The sequence below is a fragment of the Drosophila bipectinata genome, chromosome XL, assembly GCF_030179905.1.
Source record: "Drosophila bipectinata strain 14024-0381.07 chromosome XL, DbipHiC1v2, whole genome shotgun sequence".
Taxonomy (NCBI): domain Eukaryota; kingdom Metazoa; phylum Arthropoda; class Insecta; order Diptera; family Drosophilidae; genus Drosophila; species Drosophila bipectinata.
The window spans coordinates 12,924,521-12,950,540 of NC_091734.1; the positions used below are offsets into that span (position 1 = coordinate 12,924,521).

At 48.6% G+C, this 26,020-nt stretch overlaps 5 protein-coding genes across 6 annotated transcripts; 3 read left to right on the forward strand and 2 right to left on the reverse strand.

The window, feature by feature from the left end:
- Window positions 1-661: 661 nt before the first annotated feature.
- Nmdar2 (NMDA receptor 2) lies at window positions 662-11,920 on the forward strand. Of its 2 annotated transcripts, none has more exons than XM_017232992.3 (10): window positions 662-1,284; window positions 6,939-7,710; window positions 7,825-7,975; window positions 8,195-8,788; window positions 8,891-9,180; window positions 9,242-9,394; window positions 9,456-9,607; window positions 9,663-10,170; window positions 10,229-10,333; window positions 11,455-11,920. In XM_017232992.3, exons 1-10 carry the CDS (start codon window positions 780-782, stop codon window positions 11,495-11,497), a joined length of 3,273 nt encoding a protein of 1,090 aa, XP_017088481.2. In that variant the 5' UTR covers window positions 662-779; the 3' UTR covers window positions 11,498-11,920. The 2 variants fall into 2 exon arrangements, with proteins under 2 accessions (XP_017088481.2, XP_017088482.2); XM_017232993.3 differs by having other exon boundaries at window positions 10,229-10,330.
- Window positions 11,921-15,128: 3,208 nt separating this feature from the next.
- sta (stubarista 40S ribosomal protein SA) lies at window positions 15,129-16,577 on the forward strand. Its single transcript, XM_017232997.3, has 3 exons — window positions 15,129-15,220; window positions 15,461-15,704; window positions 15,907-16,577. Exons 2-3 carry the CDS (start codon window positions 15,486-15,488, stop codon window positions 16,498-16,500), a joined length of 813 nt encoding a protein of 270 aa, XP_017088486.1. The 5' UTR covers window positions 15,129-15,220; window positions 15,461-15,485; the 3' UTR covers window positions 16,501-16,577.
- A 71-nt stretch (window positions 16,578-16,648) lies between these two features.
- Window positions 16,649-20,148, reverse strand: Lrpprc2 (Leucine-rich pentatricopeptide repeat containing 2). Its single transcript, XM_017232994.3, has 2 exons — window positions 17,748-20,148; window positions 16,649-17,688 (listed from the first exon to the last, which is right to left on the reverse strand). Exons 1-2 carry the CDS (start codon window positions 20,041-20,043, stop codon window positions 16,754-16,756), a joined length of 3,231 nt encoding a protein of 1,076 aa, XP_017088483.2. The 5' UTR covers window positions 20,044-20,148; the 3' UTR covers window positions 16,649-16,753.
- A 107-nt stretch (window positions 20,149-20,255) lies between these two features.
- Window positions 20,256-21,524, reverse strand: Sirt4 (Sirtuin 4). Its single transcript, XM_017232996.3, has 2 exons — window positions 21,128-21,524; window positions 20,256-21,054 (listed from the first exon to the last, which is right to left on the reverse strand). Exons 1-2 carry the CDS (start codon window positions 21,306-21,308, stop codon window positions 20,297-20,299), a joined length of 939 nt encoding a protein of 312 aa, XP_017088485.2. The 5' UTR covers window positions 21,309-21,524; the 3' UTR covers window positions 20,256-20,296.
- Window positions 21,525-21,642: 118 nt separating this feature from the next.
- LOC108119700 (RNA-binding protein 25) lies at window positions 21,643-25,811 on the forward strand. The gene is made up of 6 exons (XM_017232995.3): window positions 21,643-22,051; window positions 22,116-22,360; window positions 22,453-23,629; window positions 23,688-24,561; window positions 24,628-25,250; window positions 25,359-25,811. Exons 1-6 carry the CDS (start codon window positions 21,989-21,991, stop codon window positions 25,452-25,454), a joined length of 3,078 nt encoding a protein of 1,025 aa, XP_017088484.2. The 5' UTR covers window positions 21,643-21,988; the 3' UTR covers window positions 25,455-25,811.
- Window positions 25,812-26,020: the final 209 nt, after the last annotated feature.

The following is a 26,020-nucleotide window of genomic DNA, read 5'->3' on the forward strand; positions in this document are numbered from 1 at the left end:
TGTAGAATGGCAAATTGCTCACAAATTGAATCTGTGTGAACAACATAACTTGGAATAATATGATTTGAAGGAACCAAACACACACACCGACACACACACACACACATACACTCACCATATACATATATCTTTATTAGATTTTCTACTCTTTAGTAATTTTCTTCGCCCATCGAATAATTTATCAGCCTGAGCTTTAAATTGCCGGAAGTTGCAGGACGAAGAAAAAAAAAAAAAAAGGACACACCTTTTATTTTCAATCTCGGCAAGGAGTTGAACAAAAGGACTTGTGGGTGTCCTTGTACATATCAACTCAAGCGCAGAGCGCAACTATAGCATACTTTTCTGGGCTTCCCCCCACCCCCCCGTTATGCCACTGCGGCGGCCATAACAAATTAGTAGCGGAAACGGAAATGGCGGAAAACGTCAATGACGACTGTTGGCTGTTGCTGTTCGTTGTTGCCATTTCTGCAGATGTTGCAAGCGTGCGTGGGTGGGATGGTATGGACTATGGGTTATTAAGGACTCCCCTTTTTTTTCTTTAAAGGATACTCCCTCATCACTAACCAAAGAAAACCCATTTTATTTTTTTTGTAAAAAATACTCACAGAATCCAATGCCAACATAGTAACTTAACGGAGCAGCAAAAGGATATCCGGCAGCAGCAGGAGAGAAGCAAGAAAGCAACCCAAGTCCATCCATCCAGGCATCGGAACTGATCCAGATGCACTAGAGAAGAGTCGCAGTAAGGATACCCGAGACGGCCCAGTCAAGTCCCAGTCATGCTGCTCAGTCGCGTTAAGCTGAAATGGAGGAGCAGCGGGTGGAATGGCTCCTCCCATAACGCCACGAACGAACACCACCAGAACAACCACCAGAAGGACCTTCACCAGAACCACCACCACCATCATGATGATGATGATCCGATCACTGCCAGCCGACAGCACAATATTACCAACAGATCCGCACATCCGCCGCCCGTTCGGGGGCTGTTACTGCCGTTGCTTTTGGTGGCGAGCCTGCTGGCCAGCCAGGCGGAGGCACTGCGTCTCACCAACGGCGGCAGCAGTCTCAGCAAAGGAGCGGCCGCCAACAAGGAGCAACTGAACATCGGCCTGATCGCGCCGCACACGAACTTCGGGAAGCGGGAGTACCTGCGGAGCATCAATAATGCGGTGACAGGACTCACCAAGACGCGCGGTGCCAAGCTCACCTTCCTCAAGGACTACTCCTTCGAGCAGAAGAACATACACTTTGACATGATGTCCCTGACGCCAAGTCCAACAGGTGAGTCCTTCTGTATATATCCTAGTAGTCCTAGTTCTCAGTGTAGTCTCAGTAAGAAAGGTCCTGCCATTTGGTTTATTGTCCAGAGTGGCGAGGACCTCCTGCGATTCACGATTCGTCGCGGAATGCGTAACACCTGGAAAGTCCTTTAATTACGTTCACCGTTCACCGTTATAATGGCCATTAATTTTAAGCTACTTAACCCCTTTTCTTCGCCTCCTCGGCTACTCCTCCGCAATAAAGGCGAAATGAGAAAGGGCGGGGCAGTGGGAAAAGGAATCTGAAGGATGCCAGGCTCAGGAGCGAGTGAAATACAGGATCAAAGTAGTGTCAGGCCGTCAAGGATGTCAGGTTTCTCAGGTTTCTCAGGACTCTCTAAACGGGCGAGAGTTAAGGGCTTAAGTTTAGCCTTTAAAAAGTTTAATATACCAGATAGAGAAATCCTTTGGCAAGGACCTCTGCCAAGAACCTCTGCCAAGGACCAAGTTAGTATGCATTTCCAGGAATGGCTGATTTTTCAGGATATTCGCTGAGACCAAACCCAAACGAATTTGCAATCAACTTTAAATGATTATTATTGCCAAGGACCAAGGACCTTGAGCGCAGGACATGCCCTATAGAAGACTATATGGAACAGAATCGATAACCAAATTATCGGCAGAGACAAGTCGGATGTGATATTCGTGGGGAAAATGGAAATTGAATTCAATCCTAATGCCAGACTGAAGCTGTCAATCTAATTGAATCCTTTAAGGACACAGAAAGGATGCTTACAATTTATATTAGAAAGCTAAGGGAGGAAGGGGAGATCCCAACATGTAGTTGTCCTGTGGGATTATTTTGTGTGAAAATAATTTCATCTAAAATGATATTACCTTAACCTCCAGACACAACAACAAACGATTCTGCTAGCCAGCATCCTGAGTAAAGTGGTTTTGTGGCCAAGGACTCCACTCCACTCAACTTGTGTGGCCCGTCCTGTCCTTTTGGGCCATAAACCTTGATGGCCCGGTTATCGAGTTTGGCTCATTTTCTGCCTGATGTCAGGGGAGAATTAAGGACAAACACCTTAGCCATGTCCTTTGGAAAGAAATTTAAACATTTATTTATTTTTAGTCGAGCCTCTATCGCATCATCATGATTAGATATCCTTTGAAATGTGCTCCAAGTACTGGCAGTTTGCGTTAATTGAACGTTTGTCTGCAATTAAGATCGACACAAGTTCCTCGTCCTGCGTCCTTCGTCCTTCGTCCTGTGTCTATGTTTAATGTAAACTGTTGTCGGTTGGCTGTCATGTTCGAAACAACATCCAACACAGCGCCTTCTTATTCCGACACGGATGCAAATGATGACTGACACGGTCCTTGATTTCAAAGGACATGAATGGACATAAAGGATGCGACTGCCAACTGGCATTGCGAATGCAAGCCAATGAAAGGATAATTAAATGAGCTCCCACTGCCTTGTCCAAGTTACTCAATTCATTGAGAATCCTGGGCCGGGACCAATCCAGGGCACTTTGCCAAATGAAATATTATGTTGCAGGATCGTCCAGGACTCGCCCATTCATATATCATTCCATTGTGAGTGTCTGGAAAACTCCGATACTCCGATATCAGGGACAAGTCATTTTTTACTTGTCATCCTGCTTACGGGCTTGGGTCCTGGCATCCGTGCTCAGCTGAGCCGAGCTGTCCTTCAATTGATTGTCCTTCAGTCGAAGTGGCCGCAGTCCTGTGTGTGTGTGGGGTCGTTATTATTAGCCACTGACCCGCGATTACTGGAGGTGTGGATTGGCCAGCACCTTGTCAGCATCCAGCATCCTGGCCGTAATAAGCTTTTGAAGCCAAGGGGGGTTCCTGCCATTAACAGTTATCGCTTTGCACACCTGCCCAGTGTCCTTTCACCTCCCATCACCCATCAGCCCATCAGCCATCCCACATCCTGTTTATCCTCTGACTCTGAACTATGCAAATTGTGAGGAAAATCGTAAATTGTTTCTCCCTCTATGCATTCCCAGGACATTCAGATAGTACTTGTATTGTCCTGCTCGAAGGAGGAGGGGGGAGGGGAGGGGAGGGAAGGGGGCAAATTCTAAACAAATTCCTCGCAAGAAAGGACATTTATTGAAAAGCCAAGTCGGGCATTGTAATGGCCCGACGTGTGGCATTGTATCCTTGCAGAGAATGGAAAGCAGTTTATGACTGAAAGCAGGCGACTTTTTCAAGGATACGATACCCGGTACTGGCCAGGATTAAGCCACAAATTTCCCTCTCTCTCTCAAGCCAAAAACCAAAATCAGAAGGAGTCACTTGCAGGTCAAAAATGACCCTCAAGCGTATTCGTCCTGCCTGGGTCCTGCCTTTTCATTTTTCTGCCTTTTCTGGTGAATGCCCCGCCCACTGGCCACTGGACTTTTGAAGTAAGGATATATATGTATATGTGTGTGTGTGGGTGTGTGTGTGTGGAGGAGCCAGTAGCCTACGGCTCCTGCGGTTGATGTCCTGCCGGACAGAAGGCAGTTAGTCTGGTTTGGGTTTCAGTTTTGCTTTTCAATTTGCCAGTGTCCTGCGAACTTGTGACCTTTCTCCAACACAGACAGTCCTTACAGCTTTTCAGAATTATTTAAAATATTAAAAAATTCCCAAATTTCGACAGGATGTTTCGATGCAGGACCTCGGTGCAGGTGCAGAGATTTTAATTAAATTCTATTTTCAATGCATCGTTGTGGCCTGCGACACTTCGGTCAGGGGGGGGATGTCCTTTTAAAACAAATAAGTCGAAAAATTAAGGATAAGAAGGGCAAGGCAAGTTGGCAGGACTAGACAAGGACATGAGGCGGAAAAAAGAGCATCCTCGCAGCCCTTGGCATCTCCTCGGAGCGAAAACTGGCATAGTTGCCAAGTTTTCAAGTTTTCCTTTCCAGCACCCGTTGCATGCCACACATCCTTCACTTGTCTATCTATCTACGAGTGTGTGTGTGTGTATGGGAGTGTGTATGTGTGTATGTGTGTGTGTGCTAAATAGTTCACGTGCTAAAGTCGTCCTAGTAAAGGACATGAAATGCGGGGAATCATCTGGCAACACTTTGATATTCGATAAGATGGTTCTTTTTTTGGACGGACACTCGTACCTTATCGCTATGTCCTGCGTCGTCCTGTCGTCCTGTCGCCCCATTATTCGCCATCATAAGGATTTCGGCAAGACTGTCTCTGTGTGTGTATTGGGGCGCTAGTGACGTCATGTTATAAAATATGCGTCAAGTTTCCATCGCATAGCTTCGAGTTTGCTTAAGTTTCCTCCTGCCACTCGTCCTTTTCGTCCTGCTCCTGTTTCGGCTCCTGTTTTTCTCCGCCAAATATGCCATTTTTTTTTCCTTTTTTTTTTTTGCATGCCACGCCCATGTCAGTTGTGAGAGTGTGTGTGTGTGTGTGTGCTAATGTTTGAATGGCAGGAAAATTGCTGCCACCAGGATAAGGGTATGAGTGTGTGTGTGTGTGTGAAGGATGCCTATTCTGATGTCTGATGAGGTCAGAACTATAAAATCATCTAAAGAATTTCGAGTTTTTGGAAATAGTTGTTTTGAAATTTTAAGATTTCTCCTCCTGATTCCTAAATGTCCTTTTACTCCCCCGGAAGCCTGGAATCTGGTTATTCCAATTAGGATACAGTCAGGTTGAGAGCTTCAGGCTTTCAGTTCGATATTCAGCGGAGTGGATGGAGTGGATGGAGTGGGTGGAGTGCCACTGCCTGCTTCACTGATTCCTGCTGACGAAGCTAAAACATTTTCCTGGCCAGGATGCGGGAATTAAATTGGCTTTCGGCTTTCGGTGTCTGTATCGGTTTCGGTTTTTGGTTTTGGTTTTCGGTTTCGTTTTCGGTTTTGGGATCTAAACCACCAACCAGGAGGACCCCAAGGCGACAGGCCCCTAATCGAGCGTTATTCTAAATTATCGACAAGGAAACCGAATCCGAGCCGGAATTGAGATTTGGTGAGATGGCAGGAGAGTGTGTGTGTCCTCCAGAGACTGGCTGGCAAGGACATCGGAACCCCTTTACTTTTTGTCAGGCAAGTTGTGATAACGAAGGCAATTGAATGATGCTTAAATGAAATTAATGGATGTTATAATAAGTTGACAGAGTCGCTTCCTGCTCGCAGGACCTAAAAGCTGACAAGGACATGAGGGGACAGGGACAGGGACAGGCAGGCAGTCTCTTCAGGCAAGTCACGCTGACAGCTGTCAGCTGCCTCACACTCGTGCCACCGACTCCTTGCCACCTTGCCACCGACTTCTTATTCTGTACTTTGTCAGAGGCACCAGAAATAATCAGCTCGAGGTGGTCCTGCAACTGCCACTTGCCACTTGCCGCTTTCCACTTTCCACTTGGTGCTTGGTACTTGCCACTGGTGGTACTTGTCTGCCACTGCCGCTTTGACAGTCAAATTGAGGCGGCATTCAGTGTCAAAATTCAATTTTCCCCCCATTACAATAGGCTGGAAGGAATGTGTTCCTTGAAAGAAGAGTCCTTAAAACAGGCACACCCAAGGAGGTGGTGGTATAATAATGCAATTACAAGACGCTTTATGCAAGTAATTAAATTTTTAATGGATGATTTGAAGGATACTCCCCCCCTTACAAACGAAATTAATTTCGGTGTCAAGTGAGTTTCTATTTATGTTTTTTTTTTGTTGAAAAATATGCCGACCCATCGATCTATCACTGTGCCTTTGTGGTTTGGAGGCCTATCCCCCCCCATCATCTCTCCAGTGACTATATAGAAAATGGTAATTGAATGCATGGCTGACAGAGGGGGCGGTGGGGGACTATCCGAAGGGAAAACTTAGGAGAACATATATAGCACCCGCAGGACTGGGTCCCTCCAGCCTCTATCCTGTCATTGCTGAAATGTAGATAGCAGAAGTAAAGTGATGAAAAAGTTAATTAAACTTTTTGATGAGATTTCACATTTTTGCCAAAGTATTGACAGACGGCTGACAGTCCTGACAGCAACTCCTCCCCTTAGAAGGGGGGGATGGATAGCAGGGGGATTGTCAAGGACTTGACAATGTCTTGTCATCGATTTCCTTGGAAAATATTGTTTTTTTTTTTTGTTTAGAAATTTTATATCCAGCGAGGGTTTATTTGAAATAATTATACAGATTTTCATGTGGTTGTGGTGTTGAAATTTTCAGACCTAAACCACCCACACAGCCACCTAACCTAACCTAACCCAACCACCCAACCACATCCCTATCCACAGGACCTCCCTCATCATCGTAACCCGTTTAAGTAGGTCAATTAGCGAGTGGTGCGTATAGCTGTAGAGCCCCCCCACCAGGCCCCAAAACCTGCCCCACTTTGATTCGGTTTCAGGCGTGGCACCATGCCTCCCCCCCTCCTCTTTTGGACCGTAAAACAAGCTGGAAAGGTGGCTAATCTGCAATTAATTGCCACACATCTGTACACAAGACACGCACGAGCAGAGATTGGGATTGTGATTTCCATCAGAAGGGGGATGGGGGGTCAGAGGTTACTGGGTCAGAGAGGGTTACCATATATACAATCTAATTTAGTTTCGACAGGGCCCTCGAATAAAAATGGGGGCGTTAACCGAAAGCCAATAATGATGACTGATATCCATTTTCGTTCCAGCGATTCTGAGCACTCTGTGCAAGGAGTTCCTGCGCGTCAACGTCTCCGCCATCCTGTACATGATGAACAACGAACAGTTCGGTCACAGTACCGCCTCGGCCCAGTACTTCCTCCAGCTGGCTGGGTACCTGGGCATACCGGTGATCTCGTGGAATGCCGACAACTCTGGCCTGGAGCGAAGGGCCTCCCAGTCGACGCTGCAACTCCAACTAGCGCCCAGCATAGAGCACCAGAGCGCCGCCATGCTGAGCATCCTGGAGCGGTACAAGTGGCATCAGTTCTCGGTGGTCACCTCCCAGATCGCCGGCCACGATGACTTCGTTCAGGCGGTGCGGGAGCGGGTGGCCGAGATGCAGGAGCACTTCAAGTTCACCATCCTGAACTCGATTGTGGTGACCCGGACGAGTGACCTGATGGAGCTGGTCAACAGCGAGGCCCGGGTGATGCTGCTCTACGCCACCCAGACGGAGGCCATCACCATTCTGCGGGCCGCCGAGGAGATGAAGCTCACCGGGGAGAACTATGTGTGGGTGGTGAGCCAGTCGGTGATCGAGAAGAAGGATGCCCACTCCCAGTTCCCGGTCGGCATGCTGGGCGTTCACTTCGACACCTCCAGTGCGGCCCTCATGAACGAGATCTCGAACGCCATCAAGATCTACAGCTACGGGGTGGAGGCCTATCTCACGGATCCGGCCAACAGGGACAGGCGTCTCACCACCCAGTCGTTGTCCTGCGAGGACGAGGGACGCGGTCGCTGGGACAATGGAGAAATGTGAGTGATCCGAGTAGAGTATTCCTACCCAGAGTTGGTCTTGATCCTTAGAGCGGGTTTTTTGGTCCAGGAAAGTATATCCTCCTCTAACCTTTGACCTGCTGTCTCTCGTAGCTTCTTCAAGTACCTCCGCAACGTCTCCATCGAGGGTGATCTCAACAAGCCGAACATCGAGTTCACGGCGGACGGGGATCTGCGCTCCGCCGAGCTCAAGATCATGAACCTCCGGCCCAGCGCCAATAACAAGAACCTCGTCTGGGAGGAGGTAAGTGGAGCGTTCGCTTTCGGCATGCTTTTTTCGCTCACATTCCTTACGTCTTCCTTACTGTTTTCTTAACTGTTCCGATCCTGAATCCGATCCTGAAATCCGCACCTTTCTTGCACCGCTTTGTAAATTATGCCACCACTACCAACCACCTATGCCAACCACCAACCATCAACCATCATGTCCTCCAATCCGATCCAATCCGATTGGGGAGGGCAGATTGGAGTATGGAAGTCGTGGGAGACACAGAAGCTGGACATTCGCGACATTGCGTGGCCCGGCAACTCACATGCCCCGCCCCAGGGCGTGCCGGAGAAGTTCCACTTGAAGATAACGTTCTTAGAGGAGGCACCCTATATCAATCTGTCGCCCGCTGATCCCGTGAGCGGTAAATGCCTGATGGACCGCGGTGTCCTGTGCCGTGTGGCAGCGGATCACGAAATGGCCGCCGATATCGATGTGGGCCAGGCACACCGCAACGAGTCCTTCTACCAGTGCTGCAGCGGCTTCTGCATCGATCTGCTAGAGAAGTTTGCCGAGGAACTCGGCTTCACTTATGAACTGGTTCGGGTCGAAGATGGTAAATGGGGTACCCTCGAGAATGGCAAGTGGAACGGCCTGATCGCCGACCTGGTTAACCGCAAAACGGACATGGTCCTCACCTCCCTAATGATCAACACGGAGCGGGAGGCGGTCGTTGATTTCTCGGAGCCCTTCATGGAAACGGGCATCGCCATTGTGGTGGCCAAGCGGACGGGCATCATCTCGCCCACAGCCTTCCTGGAGCCCTTCGACACCGCATCCTGGATGCTGGTAAGTTTTGCTCCACCCCTTCTATCCCCACTCTCTCTCTCTCTCAGTCCTCCTCATGCGGGTAAGTCTCTTCCTTCCTTCTTCTCCGAACCATCCGTTTAGGTGGGAATCGTGGCCATCCAAGCGGCCACCTTCATGATCTTCCTGTTCGAATGGCTCTCGCCCAGCGGCTACGACATGAAGCTGTACCTCCAGAACACCAACGTGACCCCGTATCGGTTCTCCCTGTTCCGCACCTACTGGCTGGTGTGGGCCGTGCTCTTCCAGGCCGCCGTCCATGTGGACTCGCCGCGCGGCTTCACCTCCCGCTTCATGACCAATGTCTGGGCCCTCTTCGCTGTGGTATTCTTGGCCATCTACACTGCCAACCTAGCCGCCTTCATGATAACCAGGTTGGTTTTTTGACTTAGTCTCTCTGGTATCCTCGATCTGAGTACTTGTCTGTGTCCGCAGGGAGGAGTTCCACGAGTTCAGCGGGTTGAACGACACCCGGCTGGTGCATCCCTTCTCCCACAAGCCCTCCTTCAAGTTCGGCACCATCCCCTACAGCCACACCGACTCGACAATCCACAAGTACTTTAATGTCATGCACAACTACATGCGCCAGTAAGTCCCCTTGGATCACCTAGGATTACCCAGATCTTGATCTGAATCCTCCTCCTTACAGATACAACAAGACCAGCGTGGCCGATGGCGTGGCTGCCGTTTTGAACGGCAACTTGGACTCCTTCATCTACGACGGCACTGTGCTGGACTACCTGGTGGCCCAGGACGAGGATTGCCGGCTCATGACAGTGGGCAGTTGGTACGCCATGACGGGTAAGCAGATGGACGCTAGAGGATCTTCCAAAAAGTAATATTCTCCCTTCTCTAGGATATGGCCTGGCCTTCAGCAGGAACTCCAAGTACGTACAGATGTTCAACAAGCGACTCCTCGAGTTCCGGGCCAATGGTGATCTGGAGCGACTGCGCCGATACTGGATGACGGGCACGTGTCGTCCCGGGAAGCAGGAGCACAAATCCTCCGATCCGCTGGCCCTCGAGCAGTTCTTGTCCGCCTTCCTGCTCCTGATGGCCGGCATCCTGCTGGCGGCCCTGCTCCTCCTCCTCGAGCACGTCTACTTCAAGTACATCCGGAAGAGACTGGCCAAGAAGGATGGCGGTCACTGCTGCGCCCTCATCAGCCTGTCGATGGGCAAGTCGCTGACGTTTCGCGGCGCCGTCTACGAGGCCACGGAGATCCTCAAGAAGCATCGCTGCAACGATCCCATCTGCGACACCCATCTCTGGAAGGTGAAGCACGAGCTGGACATGTCCAGGCTGCGGGTGCGCCAGCTGGAGAAGGTCATGGACAAGCACGGCATCAAGGCACCGCAGTTGAGGTGGGTTTTCTTGGAAGAATCTCCCTAAAGCATATCCTTATGAGCATATCCTTCACAGGCTGGCTTCGTCCTCCGACCTATTGAATCACCATCATCTGAAGGAGCGACCGCCGCTGCTGGGGAATCTGAGTCTAGCCGCCAGTGCCCAAGATCTATACAGGTGGTAAGTTTTTTTATGCATGTCTTGGTGTTACTCTTGCACTCATCCCTGCCCACATCCTACCCTGCCTAGTAGTGTCCTTGCCCTGCCTAGTGACCTTGTCCTGCCTAGTGTCCTTTCCCTGCCTGCTGTTAATTAAATATCCCTTCGCATTGATTTGGATTTTGAGGGAATTATGTTTATTTAATTACTAGATCCCATCACACACTATATTTGAAAAGGGGGATTCCCCGCCCGAAAGTCCCTGGTGTTAGTTCCATTATCAAAGGACTCTGTTGTCATCCAATCAGTCCTGCCCCCGAACCATAGACCCAGACTGTTTGAAAATAAAGCTATTGTCTTTGTCCGGATTATAAGCGGATTGTGTGCCAACGTGGAGGATGGCATATCACAGCCAGACAATGGCCAGGACCTCCTCCTCCTCCTGCCTGGCCAACATGGCCGGCAATTAATGGATCAGGATCCAAACAAACCAATACCAGCTAACGCTTCAGGTCAACTGGACAAGTCAGTCAATCATTTACTCGTCAAAAACCACTCGTGGCATGAGCGGGGGGGGATGGCTCCTGCTCAGGTTTCACTCTAAAAAGGATACTAAGGGGGACCAGAGCGGAAAGAGGATAGCCAACAATTGCCCATTTCAATTGTTTGGGTCTTTAAATTCCCCCCAAAAAAAAATATATATATGAATCCTTTTTGGGGGCAATCCTTTGTGCCTGCCAGACTTGTGTAGTTTGAAGGATTCGCATTTGCTTTTTGGGCACTAATTTATTTACAAGCCAGAAGGACTTGAATGCTCCCGAGCCATTAGGCTCTGATTGATTGATGATGGTGCTAGGATCCTGGGGTCCTTGGGCTTTAATTCTACCTATTCCCTGCCCGTTATGACTAATGTTTTCGATTTTCCAACAAAACAAGAAACCACACAGCACATAAGTATGCTAATTTTTTGTTCAGTTCAAAGTTCAGAAAGCACTCTCTCTCTCTCTCTCGCATGTTGGTTACTGTTACTTTTTATTTGTTAATGTTTGTGGGTGTGTGTGTGGAGTGCCCTTAAGTATTTTCTCTACTAACTCTAGGGAAAACGTTCTTTTCTCCAAAAACAACAACACAACCAATTACAGGTCGTACAAGACGGAAATAGCCGAGATGGAGACGGTGCTTTGAAGAGTTGAGAGAAACGGAAACGGAAGTGGAAGTGGAACTGCCATGAACAGGAACTGGATCGCTCACCCCTGGATACGCACACACCCGCCACACCACTACCACTACCACTACTCCCACTCCCACTCCCACTCTCAGTCCACCACCTACCGTAACAGGTGCCGTTTTTTGGGGCTAGTGGGGGCTAAGGGCATTGGAATTATAGAGCCAGTGCATCAAATCAAAATCAACGTTTCAAAAAGTATGTTAACTAGCAAGGAGGATAACACGAAGGGAGCCTCACCTATAACTGCACACACACACACACAAGCCCAAAACCAAGTAAATCCAAAGAGTGTATAAAATTTAAACTATAAAACTAAATGTATAACTTAAAAAACAAAAATAATGAATAACTTAAAACCTAATTGAGAAAAAAAAAGGAAAACCAAACCAAAAGCCGCCGCCGCACGAGTACTTCATAAACTAAGTTTTAAACCAAAACGAAAAAGGATAATCGATTAACGATAAACGATAAACGATAAACGATAAAGTATAAAGGATAAAGGAGACCTAGATCAACCGTTACATTTTTGGCGATTGAACTGTTAACAAAAGAACCTTAAACAAAAAAAAGAAAACAAAAAGAAAACCAAAAGAAAGTGCAAGGAGTGACAGAAGAGTGGCAGAAGAAAGTGTCCCCAAGATCCCCAACATAAGAAAACGAGAATGTTTGTATGTAATCTGTTTGATTGTTTGTGATTGTTGTTTTGTTTGTTGTCCTTTTTTGGATAGTAAGAATTTACCAAAATTATGCTTAATTAATAAAAAATCCATATACATACATCTATATATACATAAACAGTATCGTAATCGAAAAGGGGTGGTGCAGATTGCCGAGATCCCCCAACCCCCCCTTCCCCCCATATACAATGTACACAAAATTTATATGTATTTACCTTGCTATGATTACGACGATATACATAAATGTTATTGCATATTCACATACATAACTATTCAAGGATCAAAATCCGAACAAAAAGATAACAAATATTTACAAATGGATGTTTTATATATTTTCTCTGATTTTCATAGAAAGAAAAAAAAACACAAAAAACAAAAAGAAAAATGCTTATGTGCCGCCAAAATCAAAATTATAATTTTTTATATCCTTGCAGTGAAGCTTTTTTTAGTGAGATCGTAACTTTGATCGTAAAATGGCAGCCAAAACAACACGAGAGATGGTCACACTTTCTTAGATCACCTATTCATACGCTTTCCAACACTGACATTTAATTTATGGTGATTTCCACTGCAAGGATATAGAAAAGCACACCTTTGATAATCGAAATCTCTCCAGAAGATTATCTACAATCGTGGCTTCTTTATTTTTTAGTTGCTCTTTACCGCTTCGCTAGAGAACCGTTAGCTTTTAATCATCGTCTTTGTTTTGATTTCGCTTTCACTTTGCTCGCTCGCCGTTAGAGAAAGGGCGACTTTGCTTTCTAGTTCGTGTGCCACACACACACACTCACACCCAACACACACACATCTTCATGCACCCACAGACACCAACATAAATGGAAATATGAATAAAACGAATGTAATTTTAAATGTGCATTGTTGTTGTGAGGAGCAAAACATGCTTAATCAGAATTAAATTAAGCTCCAATTTTCAAATTGAATTAAAAATGTATGTACAAAGGGTAACAAGTGAAGATGATAAAAAAAAAGAAATAACTAACAATCGAAGAGTATATGTACCAGAGACCAGGCATATAGGAGGAAGAGGCAGCATTATATAACTGTTTGTGTTAATATTTTTTATGTGTTTCTTCTATGTGTTTAGTGATGATAAATAAGATAAACTAAAGCAAAGATCTAACTGTAAAGGACGGGCATCCATAAAGTCGCATCTCCAAAAGCTGGTGAGTTTGTGGGTTTATCGGTTTCCCTCCTAGAGATCGTAGAGATACTAAAAGACGAGTCGGAGATGGGAGCTTTCTGGAAGCTCATCCTGCCAAAGAAATTAAAAAAAAAAAAAAAAAAAAACCAAAAGCAAAACAATTCATGTAAGAATTTTAAATCGTTGTGCCAATTATAAGAAGGCATCTTTAATCACACATACATACAAACCAAACACACGCGTACGTATTCATGTGTGTGTGCTTCTTTCAGGACCTTTTCGTTATCTTTATATAGTTATACCGTTATGCGTTCAAATGCCTGTTCTTATTTCCGTTAGAAACGAGAGCGCTGAAGTGAACGAGATAGCGACACAACACGCGACAAAAAACAAACAAACAAAACCAACCAATAAAACAAACGAACTAACTAACAAACAGGACAGAAACAACAAAAAAAAAACAAAATGTTAACAGAAAAAAACACGAAACAAAACAAAGGAACTTATTGAGTTTTATTTGCAAAAGAGTGATTTTTTATAGTGGATATATTTTATACACAAGTTACGGATGGATGGAACGGAGAACATAGTGAAATGTTAATTATTACGTATATGTATATATTTTTTAATACAAATTGTTCAGATTTGTTATACGAGTACTAAACAAGAGCGAGTAACAATGGAGGAGGAGGAGAAGGATCTTGCAGACATCTTAGAGTTAAAGCCCGAAAACCAATCGTGGCGGGATGATGATGGGGTGGAGGAAGTAACAAATAGGGTGGCAAGAGGACGAAGATGGAAGTATGAGAAAACAAAACCCTTTACGGACAAATTAAAACAAGTAAAAAAAGTTAACATTACATTATATAAGTAGTTAGTAATTTAAAACTAAACCCAAGAAAAAATAAGCTAAATCACGAAAGATGATACTAAAAGAATGGAAAATGGAAAAATGTTTATGAATATAAAAAAGGATTTTTTTTAGTATTATTAATGTTATTAATTTACGAGTACGAATAACGAACGGGAAGCGGTATGAATTAAAACACTCCCAGACAGAGTCACACATTCACACGAATAACGAGTGCATTTTTTTAGGTGTTGAATATCAGAAACATAAAATAAAAAAAAAAACAAATATATAAAACCGAATCAATTTTTAAACGCAAAGATATTTCCTCGATCATAACGACGAATCAGTGAATCTGAATCCAAATCAGAATCTATTCGAAAATATGTAACCTGAGCATAAATGAGATAGTAACGACAGCAGATCGTTTTTAAGTTACTAACACAACATCCAAACATATTTTATTCAGCCAGGCGAACTCAAAAATCTAAACTCGAAAACGAAATTGGACGAGGAACGTTTCACGTACATAAAATTTAGCAAATGAAATATGCGTACATTGTTGTGGTAGTTACGGATGGCGAGGAGCATACACGTAATTTAAAATATAAACAAACCAACTTGCAATAAATGTGTATACAAAAATCAAGTGTTTTCAATGATTAGGGTATCTGGGAAATATTACTTATTCCATGTTCACCTACATGGAATTGGTGGTAGTTGGCGGTATAGTTCCAATTCCGATACTCACCACAGTTAATAACGGCTATACCTATCATCGATAGTGTACATCGATAAGTTTTGCTACTATCGAAATTCACCCATCACTTTAACGACCTACTATCGGAGATTTTTTCTAGTGTGACCAAACTGTAATTTTCGAAAAATATATATCCAGTGTTGCCATATCTGGGGGCGACTGCAATTCAACATCGTTTATCGACTTCCCTTCAATCGGCCATTTTGTCAAAACTCCCAGCGGCATCCAGACGTAAGTTCCATAAATCTTCCTATTTTTTTTTTTCAAGTTACAATACTTTTATAAGTGAAATATGAACTACCAAGTGCCGCCCAAAGATATGAAAGCGTTTATTGCTCGAAAACCGTCAAAGCACAGTCAAATTCCATAGAAAAAGTGATTTTTTTTTTGCGCACGTGGAGATGGCGGAATTTTGAGGTTGTGTTGAGTCGACCGACTAAAATTTTTTGTTTTGTGTCTTAAATATTGCAGGTTCCGTAACTCTCACCACGTTAACATGTCGGGAGGCTTAGATATTCTGTCCCTCAAAGAGGACGACATCACCAAGATGTTGGTGGCCACTACCCACTTGGGCTCCGAGAACGTCAACTTCCAGATGGAGCAGTACGTCTACAAGCGCCGTGCTGACGGTGTCAACATCATCAACCTGGGCAAGACCTGGGAGAAGCTGCAGTTGGCTGCCCGTGCCATCGTGGCCATCGACAACGCTTCTGATGTGAGTATATGATCCTCCCATGTGGTCTCAGAACTTTTCCCTCCCAGAGGCGTGGCTGCACGTGATGATTTTGTAATCTTTCGGGTATGAAATGCAATGATTTCACTTTTAACGCTGATCAGCCAAGCCTCACTATGGATGAGGAATACTCAACCATTCTGTTTTCTGAAAGAAACTAACGAAAATACTCCATCTCGTCCAGGTCTTCGTCATCTCGTCGCGTCCCATTGGTCAGCGTGCCGTGCTGAAGTTCGCCAAGTACACCGACACCACCCCGATTGCTGGCCGCTTCACTCCCGGTGCCTTCACCAATCAGATCCAGCCCGCTTTCCGCGAGCCCCGTCTGTTGGTGGTGACCGATCCCAACACTGACCACCAGCCCATCATGGAGGCCTCGTACGTCAACATCCCCGTGATTGCCTTCACCAACACTGACTCGCCCTTGCGTTACATCGATATCGCTATCCCATGCAACAACAAGTCTGCTCACTCCATCGGTCTGATGTGGTGGCTCTTGGCCAGGGAGGTGCTCCGTCTTCGCGGCACCATCTCTCGCTCCGTTGAGTGGCCCGAGGTGGTTGATCTGTTCTTCTACCGCGATCCCGAGGAGGCCGAGAAGGAGGAGGCTGCCGCCAAGGAGCTTCTGCCACCACCCAAGATTGAGGAGGCTGTGGATCATCCCGTCGAGGAGACCACCAACTGGGCCGATGAGGTTGCTGCCGAGACTGTCGGTGGAGTGGAGGACTGGAACGAGGACACCGTCAAGACCTCCTGGGGCAGCGATGGCCAGTTCTAAGGAACAGTGGCTGACAATGACATCCGTTTCTGTGGCGGCATAAATAAACATCTTTTGTTTTTCCACCTATATATAAACCCATAATTGTTTTTCACGCATAGAGATCCTAAGATATAGTCCGTAGGATATAGAAGAAAAGACCAGATAGTGTTGGGAAAACGATAGCTTTAACTTTTACTGAAAATGCCTTAAATGTCAAACAAGTAGCACCTTAGGAACAAGGACTAAGAACTAGAGGTAGATGATAATCCTACTATCTGATTTGGGCCCTTAAGGCTATTCCGCTGGGTATTTCCACGTTGTTCACCTGGAGCAGCTGCACCAAGTTGCGCAGGAACTCCTGGGAGACCTTCAGTTCGTCGTCCGCCTCCAGGCGCTCGAAGAGATCCAACGCTGCCTCAAAGTCGTTGGCCCGACTGAACTGGGCCAGCAGCAAGTCATAGATCCGCTGCTCGTCGATGGTCCTCTGGACACCGCGCACTCCTCTGGCCAAACGCAGAAGCGTTCGCACCGCACCCTCCTGACCCAGGTGCTCACAGTTCTTCACCAGCAGCTCGTGGTTTAGCCGGAACTCCGGGTTGATGATCAGCCGGCGCAGCTGAGACTCTGTTCCCGACTCCGCCAGGGCCAGTAGCAGGGCGCTGTTCATGTTCGCCGCTCCATGGATCTTGCTAACGGTGGCCGTCACCGTTCCCAAATACTTTTGTGCCGACTCCGCCGTTGCGCCAGGATAGCGAGCCAGCTCCTCCTGATCTCCGTTACCCAGGCGCACCAACAGCGACAGAATTTCGAACTGGAGTGGTGTGTGCCGGTGGGTGGTGGCCAGGCGTTGAAACTCGGCCACTGCCGACTCCAGATCCCCGCGCAGCAGCCACTCACGTACCACTGGTCCGAGGAGAGCGTTGTGCATTTGGCAGTATCCCAACTTCCGTAGGTACTCCAACGTTTCGTAGGTGAGATTGGGGCGTTTGGCTTCGGTTTCATCAGGTTTTTGGTTCGAGTTGACCTTCGCCGACATCTGAGCCACGTTGGTCAGCAGCTGCCAGACGTTCTTGATCACGTAGTCGCCGCCGACGATCTTGTGCCGCTCTGAACGCTGTTGGAGCATCTGCTTGGCCACCTCCAGCTGCTCGTAGTGGACGAGGAGGGCGGCAAAGTCGATCAGCTTGTGCTCGTCAATCTGGAATGCTAAACGGAGAGGACAAAGGATTAGAAAAGGATCCAAAGGAACTGTCTTAGGTACCCACCTGGATAGACGCTCTGCAGGCGCTTAAGACTCTCCTGGGCACGCGGCAGATCCTTCAGCTTGATGTGCAAATCGAGAATAGAGGCCAACATCCCGGCACTGTGCTGAACCTTGAGGGCCTGGCACTTGGCCAGGAGCTGTTGCGCCCGCTCCAGTCTACCGCTCCGCACCGAGAGCTGCAGGAGGCGGCGAAGCACACCGCGTGGATTCAGCTGCTTGGCCTCCAGCTCCACCAGATGGCACTCCAGCTCGTCCAGACTCATGTCACGCGGATGCTTGATGAAGCCTCCATTGGCAGTCAGGTCGGCCGCCAGCACCAACTGGGGATTGTGCATATTCTGCAATGCCTTGCCCAGTGCTTGGAGCAGCTCGTGGTCCTGCGTGGCTTGGCGTGCCAGGGACAGTATCGACTCGGCGGCCGACGGTGAGAGCTGCAGTTTAAGGCGGCGCAGCTCATGAACGAAGCGAGCCAGCGAGGGCACATCCTGGCTGAGACGGGACTGAGGACCACACATTTGCAGCAGCAGCGAACCCACAAAGTCATCCTGCGGCTGGAGAGATCTCTGCTGCAGCGCCTGGACCACCTGGGCAAACTGCTCGAACCGCTTGGTGGCTCTCGCGTTCACCGCCAATGAGGACAGTGGCTGGATCAGGCTGGAGACTTGTATCCGAGTTGGATACCGCTTCAGCAGCTCCAGGACGTCGTTCATTTGCTGCTGGTGATTCAGGAGTATTGATTCAATCACCAGGACCAGCGTCTGCGAGGGTCGCACACCCGCCGTCTCCAGCGCCTTCAAAGCTTCCAGCGGCTGGGCCAGGGAGTGCTTGAGGTTCGGCAGTAGGTAGCTACGCAGCGTCTCCTCGTCGCACTCCACTTTGAGACGCTTCATCTCGCCAACCAACCGGAGCATCCCGCTCTCTCCTTCGCGCCTATGATAGTGCAGGATCAGGGGCCAGAAGTAGTGCGGTCTCAGTTCCTGCCCAGCCGCAGACAGCTCCTCCAGACAATTCAAAGATGCTGAGGGCAGGCGGCGCAGCGCCAGTTCGGTCACGATGTGGAGGGCCCAAGGGTTCTGACCCCGCTGGACTAGTTCCTTGGCGAACTGAAGCGTCAGGTTCAGAGGCACACTGGCACGGAAGAACTCCAGAAGCAGCTGTGCCGCATACTCATCCACGTTCTGGTTGGATGCTTCGAACTTTGGAGCCGGGAGAGCGGCCACCAGCTGGAGAACGACTTCGGCGCGGTCATTATGCGCCAGCTGGATGCACAGATTCCGTAATGCCAAGGGCAAATCGAGCCCGGTGAGAAAGTCCCGCGGTAGCTTCTTCACCAGCAGCTGCACCAGCTCCATGTCCACCTCCTTGGCAGCCAGGACAGCCCTGAGCATCTGCAGCAGCTGGGCTGCCGTGAAATCCGTCTCCGATTGCACCACATCCTTGGCCTGGTCCAGCTGTCCGTTAGCCACGAGAGCCTCAAAGCGCAGAGCCTGCGTACTCGTGCCCAGGGGCATGCCAGCGGCTCGCATGCTGGACAGAACCGACTCGGTTCCGGTAAGATCCCCGTTGCGAGCATGGCCCAGGAGCAGGGAGTGGAAGTTGTGTTCAGTGAGAGCGAAGCTGCGTTCGCGCATCTCGGCCAGGAGCTCAGTGGCCTGCCGCATGTTTCCTGCCGAGCACGCCACAGCCAGGAGGGCGCTGTAAAGCGAGGCATCGGCCGGTCCATGGTAGACGGCAATCTCGGCGAGCAGTGAACGATGGTCCGGCAGTGGGAGGCGGTTCTGACGCAGCACCTCCAGTTGTGTGTGGTAGTGAGCCAAGGTAGGCTGGCCCAGTTTCAACAACTGTGCCCACAAGCTCTGGAAAAGCTGCAGTCGTTCCTGGCTGCTCTGGGCGGGCAACAGCTCGGGCACGCAGGATCCGAGAAGAAAGTGCAGCTGCTCGACGGTGACACCCTCCGGGTTGTGGGACTGCTGCAGATGCTCCACAAACCTCTGGCATTGCTCGAAGCTGATCAGGCTGTTTTGTTTGTAATAGGAGTCCAGCTGCGTCCACAACTGTTCCACGTCGACTGGCCTCGCTGGAGAAGATTTAGGATTTCTAGCCCGGCTCCTCCTGTCCGCTGCGTTCCAGGCAGCACTTCCGAAGCTCAGGTTCCGCTGTGGGATGTCCAGATTCAGCCGGCTGGACGTTGTGGTCTTAAGGAATCCCTGGCTTCCCCAGGTGGCGGTCCGTGTCGGGAGCTGCAGCATACGCTGCCAGCGCAGGCACACACCGGATAACAGGCGTGCTCGCTGCATTTCGCCCTATTTCATTCAGCTCCCCACAATATTATTAATTACGAAACAAAAAGAGAACCAAAAACAACCGGCACCATCTGGCGAGTTATCGATAACCGATAACAGGAGAGGAAGCGCGGCGCAAAATTTAGCTTTCCGATTGGTCGTTTAAGACTCCTCGTGGTTGGTGCCGAGAAACTACATTTGTTTCTAAAAAAAAACCATGAAAAGTCTTAGCTTTAATTTAATTTTTAATAGAAATTAAGAAACATAATTAGCTAACACTTTTAGCAGAACGATAGTCGAAGAGCTTGGGGAGCACATCGCCGCACTTGGCCGATATCTTGATGTCTGCCAAATGGTCAGCCCGGGTGTCTCCAATATTTACTATAGCCACAGGGAGCTTTAGGTCTTTGGTCTGCAGCACAACACGGTAGCCGGAGAAGACAAGCAGACTGGATCCCAAGACGAGCAAACCATCGCTGTTATACACCAACGCTGCAATCTCGTCCAGCCGAGCTCGTGGCACACTGTCACCGAAAAATACAATCTCCGGCTTGAGGTCACCGCCGCAGTCCGGGCATTCGGGTATCCGGAAATTTTCAATGTACTCTGCCGGTATTTCGACATCTCCATCGGGACGAATCATGTCGGGGGCATCCTGAAAGGCTGGATTTAGGGAAGACAGAATGCTCTGGAACTCGTGGCGATCGATGCGGTAGTCGCAGGACAAGCACTTGACGACATAGCCACTTCCATGGACCTCCACCACGTGCTTGCTGCCGGCTTTCGTGTGCAGTCTATCCACGTTCTGTGTCACCACTGCCTGGACTCGTTGTTCGCGCTCGAATCTGGCCAAAGCATGGTGCGTCGCATTAGGCTGGGTGGCAGAGAAGGTGGGCCATCCTACAAAGTTTCTCGCCCAATAGCGCTTGCGCACCGCCGACGATTTTACGAACTCCATATGCTGGATGGGCTTGTGGTTCGTCCTGGCGTACAGCCCAACGCCTTCGGAACGGTAATCGGGAATTCCTATGATGGGTATTAAGGAACGTAAGTTACTGTGTTTCGAGGACATCATTCCAAAGCCGGCAAGGCTCCTTACCGGACTCGGTTGAGATTCCCGCTCCCGTTAAAACCAAAACATTGGGCTTGGACAAGAGGAAGTCCTCCAGGCGCTTGATGTCATCCTCTAGGACGGGCTTATGCTGTGGCACATATTGTTGTCTGGCCTTGCTGTTTGCCAAAGCCGTGCAGCGGAACCTGAGCAGGCTTCCTACTCTCATTATCCTCCTCGTTTCTTGTTTAAAATTGTTATTTGTTGGTAGTTACCGCATCCAAATCAGCTGATTGATGTTTGGCGCACCTGATTTGGTCACTCTGAAAAACACTAGTGGGAGGGATCAGCTGGAAGTCATCGAAATGCTTCCTAAATATTATTTGTTACTAATTTAGAAAGCTTCAGGAAAACAAAAAGAGGTTGAGAGTAGTTTTTAAAATTTAATGCATATTCTAAAGCATAACGATAACATAAAAATCGGAACGGGGCTGCCACCAGATCGTGAAATGAGCGATTATCGATTGGTTACACGCCTGCCAACCGATAGAAGCTTGTTAGACGGTACCATCTCTAGAGCAGCGGCCGCAGAGTTGTGAAAAAGAAGATTGAACTCGCTTTTTTATAGTTATCGGCGTGTTTTTTGCATGCCTTTGTGGAAGCAGTTACTCCAAGACCAGAAGCAGGCCACCCGCCGGTGAACTCAATCAATTGAAGTGATTTTGAGTTACTAAAAGCCAATAGTACACCATAATTCCACGCATATTCCCACTCTTTTGCGTGTGTGTGGCGTATCTGTGTGTGCGTGCCTGGTGCGTTTGCCTGTGTCTGTGTAATTTGTCGGCTTTAATTTGCAAGCAAGCCAGTAGTTTCGGTTAAAATACTATCTTAAACCGGATAGCAGGCAAAATGTCGTACCCACCAAGGGCGCCCATGCCGCCCTACTTGAATCCCTCGATTCCGCCCCCGCACGTAAGTGTCAGCCTTCAAGAAACCCTCCATGCCAATAGTCACCCTCAACTCTTCCAATTTCCAGATGATGCCGAACATGGGTAATCCTCCGCCCCGAAGTTTTCGGAACTCGGCAACCATCAGTTCACAGCCGACAGTTTACCATCGCCCGCCAGAGCCGCAGCCACAATTCCGTGGACCCATCATCACGGTCTTCGTCGGTAACATCAGCGAACGCGTCCCGGAGGCCCTCCTGAAAAGAATACTGGCAACCTGCGGTGTGGTGATCAATTGGAAACGAGTTTCCACCTTTGGATTCTGCGAATTTGAGTAAGTTGACCTCACATGACCCTCCTACACCTCATCCCTCCATTCGAATGTTGTGGTTTGGCCTAATAAGCAGTTTTACTTTTCGTATCCAGTGGTCCCATTGCAGCCATGAGAGCTGTTCGGCTGCTTAGTGAAATGGAGATCGACGGAAAGAAGCTGGTAGCCAAGGTGGATGCCAAGAACAAAACTCTCATCGAGGACTACACAAAGGAGAATAAAAACGGCGACGGCGGCAGTGCCGTGGATGAGAAGACGGAGGACGAGTACGCTGTCAGTCAGATGCACGATCTGCTAGAGGAGCACAAGCACGAGTTCGAAGGATTCGATGGAAGCACCCGCGGCGACATCTACGGTAGCACTAACCGGAACAAGAAGACTCGCCGCGACGACGATATCAAAATCAAGGTGATGAACGACAATGCTCTCGAGGAGGAGAAGCGTAATCTCATCAGCAGCGAGATCGGCAAGTTCCGCATGCGTGCCGAGGCCGACGAGCACCGCAAGGAACTGGAGAAGGAGAAGGAAAAAGAGAAGCTGGCGGCAAGCAAGGAGAAGGAGCGTGACAAGGAGCGCAAGAAGCAGCAGCGGGAAAGCGAGCGCTCCAGTAAATCCTCCTCCAGCAAGTCTGGCTCAACGTCTGCTGGAGGAAGCTCGAGTACGGCAAAGGAAAGTGGCGAGATTGTGGACATAGACGATAAGGACCAACCATCTGTCAATAAGGAATCATCGTCATCAAAGGAAGCAAAGGAGTCCACATCGGGTGGTCGCAGCAGTGGCAGCAGTCGCAACAAGGACTCTGCCAGCACAGAAACACACAAGGAGCGTCACACAGACTCCAAGGACTCCCGACGCCGCCGTTCCAAGTCCAGGTCGAAAGACCGGGAGCGGGAGCGCGAAATCAGAGAACAGCGCGACAAGGAGCGTGAGAGGGAACGGGAGCGGGAAAGGGAGCGTGAACGGGAACGGGAGCAGAGGGAACGTGAACGAGTCGAGATGCGGGAACGCGAACGGGAGAGGAATGAGATGCGGGAACGGGAGCGGGAGCGTGAAAGGGAGAGGGAAAGGGAACGTGACCGGGAGCGTGAGCGGGAACGCGAGGAGAAGGTCCTGAAGCCAGTGCGCGACTCCCGCCGCGAAAAGGAGATGGAGGAGGAGTTAAGGGAGCGCAAGAAGGCCGAGAAGAAGGCTCGCGAGAAGGAGGCTGCCTACCAGGAGCGTCTCTCAAACTGGGAGATCCGAGAGAAGCGCAAGGCCAAGGAGAACGAGAAGGTAAGAGAGTACTGGTCTGTATATGGAACTAGCTAAGTGAAACTATTTTCTTTGGCAGTACCGTCTGAAGGAGCTTCTGCGGCAGGAGGAACGTGAAACGGATGCTAAGCGACTGAAGGAGTTCGTCGAGGATTACGATGACGAACGTGATGATTCTCTGTATTACCGTGGACGTGAGCTCCAACAGCGTCTGGCTGAACGAGTGCGTGAGGCAGATGCCGATTCCAAGGATCGCGAGAAGGAGGCCGACGAACTGGCCGAGCTCAAGAACAAGATCTTCAGCGGCGAGTTTGAAAATCCCTCGCTGGAGTATGAGAAGGCACGGCGGGAAATCGAGAAGCTGTACGAGCCTCGTATCCTGATTAACGTTAATCAGGATTCGTCAGGTGGCAATACGGCGGGGCGGGGCAAGCAAGCAGCTTCGGCCGCCGGCGAAAGTGGCACGCCATCGAATTTATCTGCTGGCGGGCAAAAGCAACGCAAAAACCAGTCATCCTCGGAAAGCTACGATCCCAACCTAGCCGGCCACAACGAGGATTCCATATCGAACGACGACCACGCCTCCATGGCGGACACAGCCTCGAATGCCAGCGGAGGATATGCCAAGAACAACAATAACGAGAAGTCCCTGTCATCGCGCCAAAATAGTATCAGTCGGCAGGACAGCGAGTCCCGCGACTCGCTCTCCCACATCCACACGCCAACCCAGGCGGCCATGCTGAACGATCAGGGTTCTGGATCTGGATCAGGTCCCGGGTCAGCGCATGATGCTCACCTTGCCTCGGCCACACCGCCCATGACCATGCCCCTCATTTCGCTGACGCTGGGCAACAATCTCAAGAAGAAGAAGATAGAGGCCACAGGCGTCTTTGTCAACGACGACGACAATGACGAGAATATCAATCCCAAGAAGCGCAAACTGGTGCCCCTGGGTGAGTAACCGAATCATCAGAATACGTTTCCGATATATCTAACCATCTCTGGCTGGCTTTTTGTAGACTACGACGACAACATGAGCAACAGTACGCCATTGGGCCATCCAGCTGGCGATATTGGCAGCAGTGAGGGCGGTGGAAAGAGCAGCAGCAATAGCAACAGCTCAACGGATCGACAAAGCTCCGCCGTTTCGGCGGCAACAGCTGCAGCCGCTGCCGTTAGCCAGAAGATAGCCCAGGCTGGATCCGGGACGGGATCCGGTTCGGGTTCGAACGGTAATGGCAAGAGCAACAGCGGCGGTAGCAGTAAACACAACAGCGGCAGCAGCAGCAGCAGCAGCAGCAAACACGGTAAGAATGATGCAGCTGCATCTGCGAGCAGTAGCGCAGATGCTGCCGCTACAAACACCAAAAAGGATGAGAATGGTGCAAAGGTGTATGATGAAAAACGGCGGCATATAAAAAGCATTATTGACAGGATACCAACGCAAAAGGCGGAGCTATTTAATTATAAGCTTGACCGCAACGAGATTGACAGCGGTCTAATGGAACGCAAAATACGTCCATGGATCAATAAGAAAATCATCGAATATATCGGTGAACCGGAGCCAACGCTTGTGGACTTTATATGTTCCAAAGTATTGGCCGGCAGTCCGCCCCAAAGTATTCTAGACGATGTTCAAATGGTGAGTCTCATCAACGAATCCTCTCAATCAAATTCAATGAAAAACTAATCCTTATTATTTCTATTTCTATCTCTTTTCGTTTCATAATATACGCACAATCGCTCATAGGTATTGGATGAGGAGGCTGAAGTGTTTGTGGTGAAGATGTGGCGACTGCTAATCTACGAACTGGATGCCAAAAAAAGCGGCATCGTGGGGAAGTAGAGCGCGGATGCAATACCCGCCATTCCGGGGTCAGGGCGGGACAAAAGGCTGCGGATCGTACGATCCTCTTGCGAGACGGATCAAGGCCCTGATTATTTAGAATTTAAGTTAATGCTTCAATTTGTACATATTGTGCGGCGTTCCCCGAAATGATGTTGAGCTTTCTCTGCTAAGACACTCCTTATTAGAGTTACTATAAAGCGACCAGGGGCACATATAAAAAGAGCTATTCAGTACGCTCAATGATTTTTTAGTCCATCATTTTAGTGTTAGCGATAATTGCTAAATTTAATCATCAATGATAAATGTAAATACACTCTAAATTCACAAAAAACAACATAAAAATCAATAGTCCTACATCAAGAGTACCATTTACATTTACCCCAATTATCCTTTATTATCCTTTGTTCATTAAAGCGACACTTTTTTTTTTTATCCGGACCATTTTTGACTTGAGAGCAAACAAATAAATCATCAAATAAAAAATAAACATATGTATATCGAATTTTTTTCCAACGGGTACCAATTTTACAAAAATGTGGATTTTCCTATTTTTCCCACTTTTG